Here is a 15,173-nt window from a genome sequence, read left to right as displayed (position 1 = left end):
CTGACACACACACCAAGCCCCACAGTTTCTGTCCCTGGGGGGGAGGGGGAGGCAAAGGAGGACAGGGGCATCCTTACCAGGAGGCTTTGCTGGCAGAGTCTCATCTCACTGTCGGCTGCTCAGCCAGCAGCTTCAGCAGCAGGGCTAGGAAGCAGCTGGCACTCTCCTGGAAGGTCTGCAGGCTGGGGAGGCAGCAGGGTCAGAGGACAGCAAAGAAACATGGCCCCTGGATGTGAGGACAGGCTCTGGCCAGCCCATATGGCCCTGGCTAATGGAGCAGGCAGCATGCACTAGCATTGTGAGCTGCCTCTCAGCAGGCAACACAACTGGACTCTAGTCAGCTGTGCCTTTCCCTTAATTAGTCCCACTCATGGAAAGTGCTCCTCTGTGAGCACAGTGATACAGCACGAAGCGCTTTAGTCCATGGTGCTTCCCCCACAGAGACAGCTCTAGCCACAGAGTATGACACCACCCTCCTGCCTACTGCCGGGTCCCTGAAGTAGCCACAAGAGACCTCAGTGGCACAGAGGGTTGTCCCTACCTGTCCTTTCGCCCACTCTCCTCCCGGATGCATTCACTGCTGAAATAAACTGTGGTCACCTTGAGGAGGTCTGTCAGCACTGTGATACACCAGGGCTGCTGCAGATCCAGAAAGAAACAGCAAGTGGGATTGTCTGCTGGCCATCCCACACCACCGCAACTGGATCCTTTCCTGCCAGGACCTCCCCCTTCTCAGGGGGCCTTGAAAAGGCACCGGTCCTGTGAGCCAGCACCAGCACTCTGCAGGGCCGGAAGGAGCCCAATTTCTCTGGGGTTCTACACCCACCTGCTTGGTGCTACCCACTCTCCAGGATCTGTTTGCTAGACACAGCAGGGACAGAGGCACATTCAGCTCTCGGCAGAAGTGGTCCAGCAACTCAGCGTCACAACGGGTAGCCAGGAGGTTGCCCACAACACAGAGCACAGGACGGAGACGGGAGGCTCCCTCCAGCATCCCTTCCAGCACCTGGACACAGGGAAGCCAGAACTCATGATCAGCAGCGGTTCTGGCCTGTCCATCAGCCATGGGGCAGCCTTTCAACCCATTCAGGCAGGGGACAGCAAGGGAGCAGATGGCAAGCTAAGTGCATGAGACAGCTTTGGCTCCTGGAGAAGCAGAGGATCTTCTTGCTGGCTGGACTGAGGACTCTCCCAATACTCCCGACCCAATTCTGGGGAAGAAGGCAGCATCCATGTCCCCAGTTGTAGTTGCCTGGGCCAGTCATCACTCACCTGCTGAGCAGAGTCTGCCAGGCGGGCCTGGACACGGTGCTGGAAGGCTGGATCCCTCAGGAGGCTCAGTGGCGTGCTCAGCTGCATGGCTGAGGGCTCAGTGGCCTCGATCAGGTGCTGCCACTCCTCATCGCTCTCCAGCTCCTAGCCACAGAGGAGAGAGGACTGGTGCCACAGACCCTGCCTGCCCTAGGGTCTCTGTACGAGCCCCTGGGGACTGGGCCCTGCTGTTCTCACCACAAGACACTGTCTTACCTCACTCTCCAGGTCCACGGTCTCAATGCTGCGCCTGTCCCATGGCTCTGCCCTGCCAGCACCAGGCTGCAGAGGGGCACCTGCTCCGGCAAACTCACGCTCGTAGTCTTGAGTGATGCTGTGCTCACTGGTGAAGGAAACAGCACTGTCAGTAAATGACCTTGCCTTCCCCTCTTCCTCCTGTCCCAGCTTCAGCCTTCCCTCACCGTGGGTTGGGAGGAGGCCCCTCCAACTCCCACTCTGCCATGCTGCTCTTTCCTTGCAGGACACTGAGGTTCTTCTCGTTGGAGGCAGCCAGTGGCTCCCCCTCCCCAAGGGCTGCCTTCCCTGGAGCTACTCTGGGTCTATGCCCTGGGCGTCCTTTGCCAGAGTCCTTCATAGGTGCATCACCTGTCTTCAGTTGCCCCTGGGTGATGGCAGAGAAGTTTGGTCAGGGCAGGGTTACTCAGCCAGATGAGTCCCCTAGACCTCACCACCCTGAGGACCCCACATCCTGCCTTGTATGTGGCTGGCACCCCAGCCTAACCCATGTACCTTCTGTTTTTCCCCTCAGGTCCCATTTCAGTGCCCCTCCTTTACCCTGACCGTGGAACACAGTGAGGGGAATCCCACACTTTCCTCCACCTTTTTCTGTGCCTTCTCAACCATCTTCTGCCGTGCCTTTCTCAGGATCCTGGACTGGCCGCTCCTGGGGGCCATGGAATGGGCTTGCTGCTCCTTCAGGGCCTGCAGCTCTGGGGACAGCTTGGTGGTGAAGGGGTTTGAGATCCCATGTTCTTCTGTGTCATCAATCACTGGGGAAGTGAGGGGAGAACTTCATCAGCAGCTCTCCCTTGGGACACAGGGAGAGTGATGGGCTCTGGGATCCCAGGGGAATCCTGGGGGACCCAGAGCAAGCCCAGGGCAAGAGCTAGGTCAGTGCTTGGAGAAAGCTGAGAGGAGGGAGGCAAAGACTAGGGTAGTAAAAATAGCAGGGCAGGGTGGTCCTCCCAGGCTCTAGGCAGTAGGAGGAGGAAACGGACCTGGCCAGTGCTGGAAAAAGAGCTGGTACTCACCAGTAACCCGTCCAGCAATGAAGGGATGAGAGAGCAGCTCGGGCCATGACAGGCGCTGGCGAGGGTCCTTCATTAGTAGTCCCTGCAGGAAGCTCTACAGGGCAGCACAGCACCAGGGTCACCAACACATGCTTGGCATCCACCAGTGAGCACAGTGTACCCACCAGTCTCCCCCAGTGAGGGCACCCAGGCCTGCGTTCCCTGCCTGGCTCTGGGAAAGGAGTGGCTCTAGCGCTTAGGGCAGACCGGAAGACACTTCCCTTCCCAGCGCAGTGAATCACTACTCTGCTGTCAGCCCCAGTTTCCCCGCTTATGGACAGCAGTGATAAGGGTCCCCCTCCCAGGAAGCCCAGCTCTCACCCCTTCTCTATATTCTGAAATCCCTGTTAGGGGACATAAAACCTAAGAGTGGCCCACGAGGGCAGCAGGCAAGGCCAAAGCTGCTACCACATTAACGGATCTCACCCCATAGACAGGGCCTCCCCCCTTACCTTGAAGACTGGGCTTATGGCCGTGGGCCATTTGACAGGGTCCTTGACGATGAGGTTGACAAGCTGGAAGATGCTGCTGGTGTAGAAGGGAGGAGTGCCCACGAAGAGCTCGTACAGGATGCAGCCCACAGACCACAGGTCCGCCGTGTGGTCATATGGCCGCTCCTCCACCAGCTCAGGGGACATGTACAGTGGGGTGCCCTTGATGGAAGTCAGCACCATGGTGTGGATGCTCATGGCACGGGCAAATCTGTCAGAGAAAAGTATAGATGGCCAGTTCAGGCTGAAACATCCATTGCAGCTCCCAGGGAGATCCCTACAAGTTTACCAACATCTCTCCCCTCTGGAGTCCAAAATACCCCATCCCTGCTCAACCTCTAAAGGCGCACAGAATCCAGGGCCCCTTCCACACTCCTCCCTCCTCCTCTGCAACATCCAGGACATCCCTTGGTTGCCCCAAGGCCAAGTGTCCCCCTCAAGCTGGCCCCCAGCACCCACCCGAAGTCACAGAGCTTGACGATGCCATCTTTGCCCAGCAGGATGTTCTGGGGTTTCATGTCGCGGTGCAGGATGCGGTGGGAGTGCAGGTAATAGAGAGCAGAGACCAGTTGGGCAGCTATGGTCTGGACCTGCCGGAGACATGGGAGCCTCACCCTGTGTCCCATGGTGCCACTAGCTGGCACAACCATGGGGTCTCTTACAGCCTGGCTTCCCCAGTACCCCCACTCCTGCCCTTGCCCTCTTCGGGGCAGGGACCAGCCCCAGCCGTGGGCCAGAAGTTCCTTGGAGTAGGCCGATGGCCAAGGCAGCAGCCTGGTGCTGTGGTCCTTGGAGAGGGAACAGGGAAATTGAGGTCCCTGCTGGACCCCACTGTCCCCCAGTGCAACCTGGCGCCCTCCCCATCCCGTTCAGAAGCTCTGCCAGGTAAAGCCCTGGAGCCACCCTCACCCTTCTGATGTCTCCTGACCCACAGCAGAGACTCGCTGCCTGCAGGCAGACAAATCCTGTTCTCTCCATCCTGCCGCAAACACTGTGTGGCCACTGCCTTGACAGTCACCTGGTCCTCGGGCAAACTCCCATCATCCTCCAGGATCTGGAAGAGCTCCCCCTCTGCATAGTCAGTCACCACCACCACCTGGAGGTAAGAGCAGCATGGTGAGATCAGGCACTCACCCAGGTGCATCCCCACCATGCCCTGGGGACCGGGACAGAGCAGGGTAGGAAATCTGAGGGACATGCTGGGCTGTCATCATGCACAGCCCATCAGCTTGGGCTGGGACCTGGGATGGGAGAGATCCCCTGTGGCTGCACTGCAGCAAGGACCTGGCACTTAGCAGAGGCGTTGTGGCTGTCCTTACCTCGGACAGCCAGCAGAAACCAGGGAAGAGGGAAGGACAGGACAAGCCCAGAATGGTACTTTCAAGCCCAGTGGGTAAAAATCACTCCCTTGAGCTTGTTTTGAATCTGCTACCCAATTACTTTATTTCATGCCTCCATATCCCAGAGCACAGTCTTCAGTCCTTTCTTATCATACTCTCTCCATGAGAGTTTAAATCAGTGAAAAGTCAGTCTCTGAAGAGACTGATGAGGTAACTGAAGAGTGACCTTCATCCTGTGATTCAAAACCACTCCTCTTGCATCACACACACCCTGCCCAGCTCCTTCACCTCTGCATATGACGTAGTGCACCCCACACAGGCCAGATAGGTGCTGGCTCCCTACACAGCACATATTGGAGGGCTCTGAAAAACACTGACCAGGCCCTGGGAGGGTGTCACCAGCATCTCCTGAGAAAGAGGTCCCTATGACAGCAGGGGCCAGCCCCTGTTCCCCTGCCCCAGTCAAGCAAAAGCATCTGCCCGGAGTAGTCCCCTTCACCTCCTTGTCGGTCTCAAAGCTGTCAAGCATCTGGATGATGTTGGGGTGATGGAGGCCTCTCATGATCTCAATTTCCCGCTGCAGGTTCTTCAGCTCCTTCTCAGACCGCCCCACCTTGGGTATGAACTTCAATGCCACCACCTTTCAAAGCAGGCAAAGCTGGGATCAGACCAAGTTCCCACCCACCCTGGCAGAGACTGTGTTTAACCCAAATGGGCCTCAGCTTTTCCAGCTAAGCACACCAAACAAAATGTTTTTTCACTGGATCCCTTGGAGCTGGGGCTCCCCCCAGGCCCTTGCACATCGATACAGGTGCTCACAGTACTTTGCACACTGGTGTTTAAAGGAAAGAAATTTAATCAGTGAGCACAGACAAAACTAGGACTGCCAGAAACATGGGACAGGACCTAGAGATGCTGATGGACAGCAAGCCTAACATGACCCAGCAGCATGCCCTGGCAGTGAGGAGCACTAGCAGCACCCTGAGCTGTATCAAAAGGCAAGAGTTGGAGTGAAGTGACTATTGCCCTTTATTTGGAACTTCTTAGACTGTGTTGGCAATATTGTGGCCAGTTTTTGGCCCAGAAAGACATCAATAGGCTGGAGGGGGTATAGCAGAAGCCATTGGATGGTGAGGGGGCTGAAGCATGTGGGAGGATGACACAAGGATTACAAATTGAAACAGGGAAGCTTCAACTTGATTTAAGGAAAAACGATTCACCCCAAGTATAGTCAAGCACTGGCTGTGGGGTGTTTGTCCTTGAGGTTTCACAGGATCTGGATTTAGTGCTGGCCCTGCTTTGAGCAGTGGATGGACTAGAGACCTCCTGAGGTCCCTTGAACCTGAATGAGTCTGTGCCAGCAAGAGCTGGCCAGGAAAGTCAGCAGAAAAATGGATGAGTGCTGAGTCCCAAAGGCCTGGCAAGGCCCTAGAACCTAACAGCCACCAGAAATCATTCCCGGTGCCACACAACAGACCCCCAGCCCTCTCCCCTGCCACCTTTCTCCTCACCTGGGCGCTGTGTTTCCGGCGCCCCTTGTACACGCGCCCAAAAGAGCCTTCGCCGATCATTTCCAGGACATGGTACTTCTCCATCGCGGGCATTCAGGGAGGGGGCCGCTGAGCTGCTGAGGCAAAACGGCCGGTGAGGAAAAGCGCTTCGCCCTCTCTCCCCTCCTCTTGCCCTCCGCCACTGGCTGCCAAGGGGCACCAACCCCCAACCCCAGCTGCGATGGAGATGGGCAGTGCCAGTGCTGGGAAGACAGGGCTACACGCTCTGCGATCCCAAATCCCAAGGGCTGGGACTTCCCCTCCCCGCCGGCATCTCCCCTCCCCGCAGCGCTCCACCCAGCGCCCGGTCGCCAGGACGGGTGTCCCCGGGGCCCTCCGCCGGGCTCTGTCCCTGCCCCCCCGGCTCCACCTCCGCTCCCCTACGGCAGGACGAGACCCAAGACCTGGTCGAAGCCCCCCGGGTGGGATTAACCTCGCCCCGCTCCGCTCCCGTCGCGGCCCGGTCACCCCCGGGCCCGCCGCCGCCACGGCGTCGCCTAGCAACACTCTCCCCGCCCGTGCGCCCTCGCTGAGGTTCCGCTTCCGGTTCCGGGGCGTGAGGGAAGATGGCGGCTGCCGGTGAGGAGGCGGAGGCGACGGACTGGTAAACGCGCTCCCCCCACCCTTTCCCTGGTCCTGATGCCTCGCACCGCCGGTACCCCGCACCCCCACCCCCAGCGGGGGGGGGGGTCGGCGGCGCCGCCGCCGCTGCCTGACCCCCGCCCGGTCCCCGCCTGACCCCCCCGCCCGGTCCCCGCAGGGCCCTGCCGCCCGAGGTGGAGGTGCTGGAGTCCATCTACCTGGAGGAGCTGCGGGTAGCGCGGGGCCGCGGCAGGTACGTACCGGGGCCAACATCCTCCCCCCCTCCGCCCCGGGGCCCGGCCCGGCCCGGCCCGGCGCCGCCGCCCCTCACCTCGGCCTGCCCCGCAGGTGGGAGCCCTGGGAGATCAGCATCACCCTGCACCCCGCCACGGCCCAGGACCAGGACTCCCAGTACGTCCGCTTTACCCTGGTGCTCTCCGTGCCCCCCCAGGTAGGCTGCCGGACTCCCATGCCCCCTTTCCTCCCCACCCCGGGTCTCTATGCTTTCCTTGTTGCGCTTTGGGTGTTTTTCTTTGTTTTTCTTTTTTTTTTTTTTCTTAGTATCCCAACAAAGTTCCGGAAATCTCGATCAGGAACCCACGGGGGCTGTCAGATGAGCAAATTCAAAAGTGAGTGCCGGGAGGGTGGGGAGAGGGTGATCCTTTCCTCCAGAGATCCGGGAGGCAGAACTGGTGGAAAAGCCTTCTCTCAAATTCATATGGCTCCCCATGTCCGGTTAACAGATGGATACAGGTCCCTAAATGACCTTGATTTAAATTTCATGGGAGCCGCTGGTGCTCAGTTTGACGCTGGGGGTCCCCCCTATGGTTGTTCCCCTGTGGTCCCCCTGAAATGTAATCTAAATCCCCTGGGCTTTTGAGGCTGTTGGTCCTGCTTTGACAGAGGTGGAACTGAACTGAGTCCTTGGGCAGCCCATTGTTGCCTTTGTGCTCCTGTCCTTGGTGCAGCGGAGTGTGTGCAGGGAGACCCTGGTACCTGCCGGCAGCACAGGAGTAATGTGGCTCCTGCCAGACCTGGTCAGGGGCTGCCATCAGATAAACAAAGCCTGATATTCATCAAGACCAAAGGGTGCTGGGTGAGCTTGAGCTGAGGCAGTCAGCAAACCTGCTCTTGCATGTCCTCTGAAGGCAAAGGCTTCCTGTGCGCCGGCTTGTGGGGAGCTGGGAGAGCACGTGAATATGTGTGTGCACATGTGCCCATCCCATGCTGCAGGCAAAGCCTGAAGGCCAGTGCTCTATTTCTTCCTCCTGTCATCGTGGCAGGGTGACAGGTATGTGGGATAGTGAAAAGGTGTGGCTAAATTTGTGTTAAGCATTTCTGCCACTTTGCTGCAGGATTTCCCAGACCCTTAGAAGTGTTGCTGAAGCCAGGCTGGGGACAGAGGTGCTCTATGAACTGATTGAGGTGAGAGCTGGGGGAGACTGGGGGTGACCAGCCACAGACACTGCTCCTGGGCTGCCCGAGGGGTGGGAGAGCCCTGAGCCCATGGGCAGGCCAGTGAGTAAAATGTTTGCTTTGATGCTTCTGCAGAAGGGGAAGGAGATTCTCACTGACAACAACATTCCTCATGGCCAGTGCGTGATCTGCCTTTATGGATTCCAGGTAGGCATGTGTCTCCTGGCCCTGCAAGCTGGCTGGGAAGTGAGGTGAGAGAATGGGGAGCCTGGGGCTCAAAGCTTAGGATATCAGCCTGGGACCAGGGTATGCCTCAGCAGCCCCCTGCCCTGTAGGCAATCCTACTGAGCATGAACATTCCTAAGGCGATATATGCTACTCTCCCCGTCGGCCTGAAGATAACCATCTACAGAAACAAGGCATAGGGGCAGCAAGTGTTGCCAGTGTCTCCAAAGGAGTAGGTAGGGTCTGGGGATAGTTGCTGGTGCATCTCAACTTCCCTGTGTTGGTCAAAGCTCGCCTGGAGTTCAGCACACAGGTGGTCAGGAGGGACTGGAACACATCCGTGCAGGTGCTGAGGTCTGCGGGGAAAGGGGAGCTTGCCTTGTCCAGGTTGCAAGGAGAGGCAGTGCCTGCCTAAGAAGGAGAACACAACAGGTGAGCAGATTGCTGCTTACACAGGAGTATACACAGAGAAATCAGTCACAAAAACTTTGCACCTTGACATTAGGAGCGTTTCTCACACTCAGAACAGGGAGCAGTGTCCCAGTAAGAGCTGAGGAAGTAGAGATGAAGCCCAGCAGAAGATGTTGTGTGGCTCTGCAAGCAATAGTGCTAATTCCCCACTGTCAGCACTGACATGGGAGTGAAAACCCACCTCAGCTGGGGAAGCTACACAACCCTGTGCTCAGAAACCCTTTGAAGCTGCCCTTTCTCCTCTACAGGAGAGAGAAGCCTTCACAAAGACCCACTGCTACCACTACTTCCACTCCCACTGCCTGGCCCGCTATGCCCAGCACATGGAGGAGGAGATCCTCATGCAGCAGGAGGAGAGAGAGCAGCACCCGGCGCCATCCCCCAAACAGGTACCACGTGCTGGGCTTCCTCCCCAGGCCCTCATGATGTCTCTGTTACCCCCTTTGGGACATGGGAGTAAGGGCTAGCCTGACCCAGCAGCATGGTCAGTGTCATGTCCGCACTGAGAATCAAAGCAGGGATTAGACCAAGTGATCCCCAAGGGGCCTTTCCAACCAAAATTACCCCATAAGTTTTTAGTACTTTAGCAGTTGGTTTATTGGATCTCTGGGTCAGTGCCTGCTGTGGAAGGGGGCAGGGGAGTTGCATTTTTGGACTTCTGGAACCACAGGAGTTAGAAAAGAGAGCTCCTTCCCTAGTCCTTGAACTGCAGGGGTTTGCAGCAGGATAAACATTATCACCTGTGTTCTGGGGCAATAAAACCTGCTTGAGCATGTGTTGGAAGAGTTATCAGCCACAGAGCAAACAGCACAGCTGAGTGTGAAACAAGTTAAAGGCTCCTTCCTGCAAAACGCTTTCAAAGACGTGCTGCCTAGATGACATGCTCCGCTTTGGTGTGGAGTAAAATAGATCCTAGCCTAAGGATGACTGAAGCCATATGTGCTGACAGAGGTGGTTTGTACAGCGGTCAGCCACTGGAGCACAAATCCCAGTGAGCCTCGTGGTGGAGAAACCTTCCGTAGCAGTCGTTGAGACACCAGGCTGCCCTCATGCTGCTGGAACCCCCCTGGGCTTCTTTGCACTGGCAGAAGATTGAAGAAGGCCACCCTGTTCCACTTCCAGGCTGGGGTTATCCAGCAGTGTGTGAGCTGTGTTGTGGCCAGGGTTTGGTATCACCTCTTGCCTCCCTGCAGGAAGTCGGTGTGCAGTGCCCTGTCTGCCGGGAGACCCTGGTCTATGATCTCTGTGCTCTGAAGGCAGCACCCGCTCCGCAGCACCCGCTGGTAAGAGATGGGGGCTCACCTGCCCAGCTGCACCCGCTCACTGGGTAGCTTCAACTGGGATGTTATAGCAGAATGAATGCACGCTCTGAGGTCTTCCTAGATGGCCCATCCAAAGGGCAGTTCACAAAACCTAGCAGGGCATCTCCTGACTCTTTGATGTGTCCACAAAGAGCAGGTTTAGTTGTATAGCCCTGAGTCTTGAGCAGATGTGCTGGGGGAGAGGTGATTCTGCCATGGGGCATGTCTCTCTACTCACTGGGATATAATCGGGCTCAGGAGAGTGACCTGATCGTAGCTGCTCTGCATCTTGCCCCACAACAGGATGTCCCAAGGCAGTCACTGCAGGAACAGTGGGTCTGCACTAGCATGCTCTGCCTCTGTCAAGGGATTTCGCATGCATCTGTAGGCCTGGCCAAATGTGGCAAAGGGAAGCAGGTTGCCTGGGTGCTGTGTGATCAAAGGAGGGTTTGGGGAGTAGCTCTTAGCACTGCCAGCTGCCTATCTATGCTAGGTGTTGAGAGAGCCCTTACCCCGCCTTACTTTCTGCCACTCAGGAGCCATACAGGCCGGATGCCAAGACACTGCAGCACCAGGAAGAACTGCGCTTAATTTTCAAGAGACAGCAAGAGAAAGGGGGCATCATTGACCCTGAAGCAGAGAGGAACCGTTACTTCATCAGCCTCCAGGCGGTATGGCACTAGGGGCAAAGAGCTGGCGAGGGGGGCCCTGGACTGCAGGACTGAGTGCTGTTGTCTGCTGTGGGACTCCCCTGTCCCTTTCTTCACTGGTGGCTTCTTTCTTTCAGCCTCCAGCTGCTGTCGATCCAGGCCAAGCAGCCGCTGCCTCTGAGCTGCCAGTGAGTGCAGGTGCTGTGGATGTGCCCCAGCCGCCCAGCCAAGCCTCGGCTCCAGAGCCAGCCGGGGCACCAGTGGCCAGGGCAGAACCCGGGCGGCCCGAGAGGCCTGCTGTGCCCAGAGAGCAACAGAGCAAGAGGGAGAGGCACAGAGGGGAGAGGCCAGGCCCCAGAGGCCAGGGCAGGCAGTCATGCAGTGGCTCACAGGAACCGGCAGAGGAAGCCTGTCATACACTCCATGGCTCCAGGGGGCCCAGGGGCTTCAGCCGGAGACCAGAGCGAAGACCGGGTGGGAGGCACAGCCAGGAGTTTCCAAAGCCTCACAGCAGAAGCAGGGCTGCTGCCTTGGCTGAAAGAAAGGAGTTGTGCCCTGAAGACCCCTCACCTGTAACAGAGGCAGTGGACTTGAAAGAGGAGTGCCGTGATGTGGAGAGATGGACCCCGGAGGCGGGGGCTGAGGCCCGGGGCAGGGAGAAGGAGAACCTGGCATTCAACCGCAGCGACCACAGAGCAGCTCCCAGCTGGCAGGGCCACCACAGGCCCTGGGATTGTGGGAGGTGGGAGAGGTCCAGAGTCCAGGAGCGTGGTTCCTACCCCAGAGCACCAAGAGGGCGAGGAGTGTTCAGGCCCAGTGGACAACGAGAAGCCCATCTCCTTGAGAAGGAGAGTGGCTCCTAGCAGGAGTGGTAAGGGGCTGGGCTGGGGTAGGGAAGGGCTGTTTCTGGGGAGAACAGTGAAGGCTCTGGTGGAGCAGTAGCAAGCAGACACCGTACCCCTTGGGAGGGAGGAGGCAGTTGACATGTGGCACAGCTTGGGACAGCGTATGTGTGGAATGAAGCATCCTGGCGTGAGTGACTGGCTGTCACCAGCGTTGGAGAAGCTGACTCCTGATAGATGATGTAAGCCATGGTCTCAGGGGACCCAGGGGACAGAGAAAGAGTGACTGGGGACCTGCAGCCATCATCCCTGTATGTGAGCTGCCAGGAAATGTGCACACCTACAGAGCAAATGGACTGAGCCTAGCGTGTTGCAACGGCAGAGCCAGTGTCATGGCAGGACTTTCCCTGGAAGCCAGCATCCTGTGGAGCCATGGTGGTGCTAAGTGATGAGGCTGTGCCAGGGCAGCAGCCTGGAGCTCAGTTTGCTGTGTCCCCCATTCCTTCTCAGAGCGCCTTCTCAACTGCTGTCCCTGTCCCTTGGAGACAGCATTGCTGCTTCTGCAGCCCTGACTGCTGTTCAGCTGATGGGCTCAGCCAGGCAAGTCTTTTGTACGACAGGACATTTCCCAGTCCCAGCCAGGAGAGCTAAATTAAGCTTAAGTCAATGCATTGGCAGGTCAGGGCTGTCTGGTGGCTGAGGCTTCGGGTTGGCTCCTGCTCCCCCAAGCAGCCTGAATTTAGCTGGAGCTCCTGCCCTGTCCTTCAGCTGCTTTTGTGCAGGCAGAAGCTGACAGAGACCTGTGAAGAGCACTCTTGCTTTGTGACCTGTATCTGACAGGATCCCTCTCCAAGGCCAGGCCAGGTTGTCTCTTGGAGCTTCCAACAGCCCGGAGTGAAAACATGCCCCAATACTTTGGATACTCTTTCTTACTCTCTTTTCATCTTTGAGCTGATCTTGCTTCAAAGAAATGAGGATTTGCTGTTTAAACTAACTTGGTGCAGTTCCTTCTGGTGCTGCTTCACAGATTTAATGTGTCCCACTCCACAGCCATGATGGGTGATCCCAAGCTTCTGAAGTGGGACACTGGTATTAAATTAATTTGTTGGGTCTTCTCCAGAGCCTGCTCCCTTTGTTTTCTCTGACCTCTCGCTCCTGTTCTTTGCTGTTTGGGGCAAAGGTGTTGATCCCTGGTATTGCTCACTCCCCTCCCTGCTCCCTACAGCTGGAGCTGGGGCAGAGATCTTCCCCTGGCACTCCTGGGTGGCAGGAGGGCTCCCCAGGCCCTGCTTTGCCTGACTCGGTGTAAGTTGTCTGGCTCACCTGGACAGTACTGACTCCTTCACACTTGTTTGTGCCTTGTGCCCCCACCTCTCTTTTGGCCACACATGGGTTGTTACTGTCTTTCTTCTCCCACTGAGTGCAAAAATGGCCATGCTGTGGTGGACTTGTCAGGTGAGATCCCTGGGAAACCAAAGGCTGTGTGCCGGCTGGGAGGGCATTTGCGCTGTATCTGCCTGGCTGATGCTTTGGCACATGGATGGTGCACAAAAGCTCTCTCTTGAATGGGTCCTTCTCACCTCCTGCCCTGCTCTCTCCATGCCTGGCCTTGTCCTGAAGGAGTTAGTTTAACCCGTTGCCCAAGAACCTTCTGTGCTTAGATTTCCAACGCTGGCCTGTTTTCAACCCTAATGCTGTAAAAGCATTATTTTTTTTTAACTCTTTGGTCTGAACCTACACTACCTGTCCTGGGCTTGGGGATATGAGCACCAGATGTTGTGCCCTGCTGGGGATGAGGGCTGAGCACTCGCTCCCTGAAGAAAGCCCAGATTTTTCTTCAGTGCTTGCTCTGTCCTTGCTCCAGCTAATTTCTGGGTGAACAGCCTGTCCACACTTGGGTGAAAAGGTGTAAACTTTATCTGACGTTGGTGCTTGTTCTGCTGCCTCCATTTGATCATGTCCTGACAGAAACGCGAAGATCTCTGCCCCTTGCAGTAGCTGAAGCTCCTTGGCTTCCTCCAGTGAGCCAGACTTACTCTCAGCAGGAAAGCTGCTGTGGCCAGTGTTTGGAGCATGGGAATTCAGCCATGGAAATCGGAGTGAGTGAGGACTTGGGTAACTTCAGTCAAATGCCAGACGTGTTAGAGGGGAGGCTTTTTTCCTGGGAGTAGGGATTTAGGAAGGGCCCTCACCTTTCTGACTCACTGCTGTCAGCCTGAAGCAGAGGACATTTTGCAACAGCACGTGGAAACATATGTGGGCTAAACAAAACAAACCTTTGCATTGGAGGGGAGGAATGGAGCCTGCACCCTGCCCTGGGGCTCCTTGCTTGGTGTCCACGTGCATCACCCACCTACCTCACAGGGCTGTTGTGAGGCTTAATGGGCAAAAGCACTCATGCTGGGCAGAAGGGCACCAGCGACATCTGTAGCATTAACACTATTAAAAGCAAGCAGAGTGAGAGATGTTGCCTGTGCTCTTGTGTGGTGGCATCATGGTGGGGGCCCATGGCCCCTCTGGCTCTTCCTCACCGCTTCCCCATCCTCCCAAACTGCTGCAAGGCATTTGCTAGTTGCTCACTGGCCAGTTTTGACCCCCAGCTTTGTGAGACAAGCCTGGATCCAAGCAATTAGCCTCTGGGATGGCCAGGCATGGGGTTTGAGATGCCAACAGCAGCACCCTGCTCTGGGAGCTGCCTGAGTCACTAGAGACCCCCCCCACACACACCCCCCATGGCCAGAGGATCAACCCTTCACTTGCAGAAACATTTGTGCAAGTCTAGGGTTGCATCAAAGCAGCGCCCGTTCAGGCTGAAATTCAGCCAGGTGGCATTGGCTGGGCCCCTTCGTATCCCTGAGTGCTCTCAGCTTCACCCTTGGCCCCGCAGGGCAGAGCCAAGACAAGGGCTGAGCAGTGACCTAATGGTTGGGGTTTGGCCTGGAACCAGCTCCCCTAGCTCTGCCAAGGTGACGCAGCCCCCCGAGGCAAGGACATGAACACAAGGCTGGCTCTGGGGAAGCTCATTTTGGGACTCTGAAACAGGGACTAGGGAGGAGAGAGGCTCTGGCTGGCTTGTTCTGCGGGTCAGCATGCATACCCTGGCTCCAAGGCACTGGGAAGGAGGTGCAAACCCTGCTCGCTTCTCGATTGTTTTGCAGGCACCTGTGGCTCTACCAGCCCATCCAGGACTTTTGTTCCTGGTGGGAAGGAAGCCTGGTGACAGGGCTGTGAGACTGCCAGCAGCTGGCCAAATCCCTCCTTCAGCCATGCAGGGCCTCTCGTGCTAGAAGGAGAGGAGTAGTTGCCTCCAACAGGGATTTCTGCACCTTGCACTGGGCTGGCCTGGCTGCAGAAATGCCCGTTGGGGTTAACATCAAGCTCTTGGGAAGATGTTCCGTAACCAGCCAAAGCCTCTCATCTGCCCCCACAGGCAGGCATGCAGTAACTCCAGGGCCCCACCTCTCCTCTGGCAGGAGGGACAGTCATGCCTGCCCAGGAACAATGTCCAAGCAGATCTGTGACTTGGCATCACAACTCAGCAGGGCAGGAGCTGTGGCACCAGCCTGCAGCCTGAGGGACAACGAGCTGTCTCTTGGGAGCCACTTCTGAAACACTCTGGATTTGCAGAACTGGCCATGCTGAGCTGCAGTCAGGAGGGCTCTGGACCAGCAGCTGGGGCAACCA

At 57.1% G+C, this 15,173-nt stretch overlaps 2 protein-coding genes across 2 annotated transcripts in view; one reads left to right on the top strand and one right to left on the bottom strand.

Moving 5' to 3' along the window:
- The window catches only part of STK36 (serine/threonine kinase 36), a 14,126-nt gene extending 7,610 nt beyond the window's left edge, over positions 1–6,516 (bottom strand). The window contains 15 exon segments of the mRNA XM_069782952.1: positions 78–118; positions 121–182; positions 542–639; positions 827–1,006; positions 1,273–1,416; positions 1,528–1,654; positions 1,734–1,933; positions 2,152–2,321; positions 2,583–2,676; positions 3,074–3,323; positions 3,572–3,702; positions 4,131–4,208; positions 4,952–5,092; positions 5,964–6,076; positions 6,407–6,516. Of these exon segments, the coding sequence (XP_069639053.1) occupies positions 78–118; positions 121–182; positions 542–639; positions 827–1,006; positions 1,273–1,416; positions 1,528–1,654; positions 1,734–1,933; positions 2,152–2,321; positions 2,583–2,676; positions 3,074–3,323; positions 3,572–3,702; positions 4,131–4,208; positions 4,952–5,092; positions 5,964–6,056 (1,809 nt within the window). The 5' untranslated portion in view covers positions 6,057–6,076; positions 6,407–6,516.
- An 8-nt stretch (positions 6,517–6,524) lies between these two features.
- Positions 6,525–12,610, top strand: RNF25 (ring finger protein 25). The gene is made up of 10 exons (XM_069781146.1): positions 6,525–6,606; positions 6,763–6,837; positions 6,933–7,035; positions 7,146–7,213; positions 7,940–8,009; positions 8,136–8,207; positions 8,945–9,085; positions 9,890–9,979; positions 10,534–10,668; positions 10,785–12,610. Exons 1-10 carry the CDS (start codon positions 6,569–6,571, stop codon positions 11,508–11,510), a joined length of 1,518 nt encoding a protein of 505 aa, XP_069637247.1. The 5' UTR covers positions 6,525–6,568; the 3' UTR covers positions 11,511–12,610.
- Positions 12,611–15,173: the final 2,563 nt, after the last annotated feature.

The sequence above is a fragment of the Haliaeetus albicilla genome, chromosome 4 (assembly GCF_947461875.1).
Source record: "Haliaeetus albicilla chromosome 4, bHalAlb1.1, whole genome shotgun sequence".
Lineage (NCBI taxonomy): Eukaryota > Metazoa > Chordata > Aves > Accipitriformes > Accipitridae > Haliaeetus > Haliaeetus albicilla.
This window is presented reverse-complemented; position numbering and strand designations above follow the sequence as displayed.

What these genes read in the sequence shown, in the direction of transcription:
- RNF25 (XM_069781146.1), top strand. Translation starts at nt 6,569, where the DNA reads ATGGCGGCTGCCGGTGAGGAGGCGGAGGCGACGGACTG. An exon ending in TGCTCTCCGTGCCCCCCCAG is followed by an intron (nt 7,036 to 7,145) that starts GTAGGCTGCCGG and finishes TTTTTTTCTTAG; the next exon opens with TATCCCAACAAAGTTCCGGA. An exon ending in ACTTCATCAGCCTCCAGGCG is followed by an intron (nt 10,669 to 10,784) that starts GTATGGCACTAG and finishes TCTTTCTTTCAG; the next exon opens with CCTCCAGCTGCTGTCGATCC.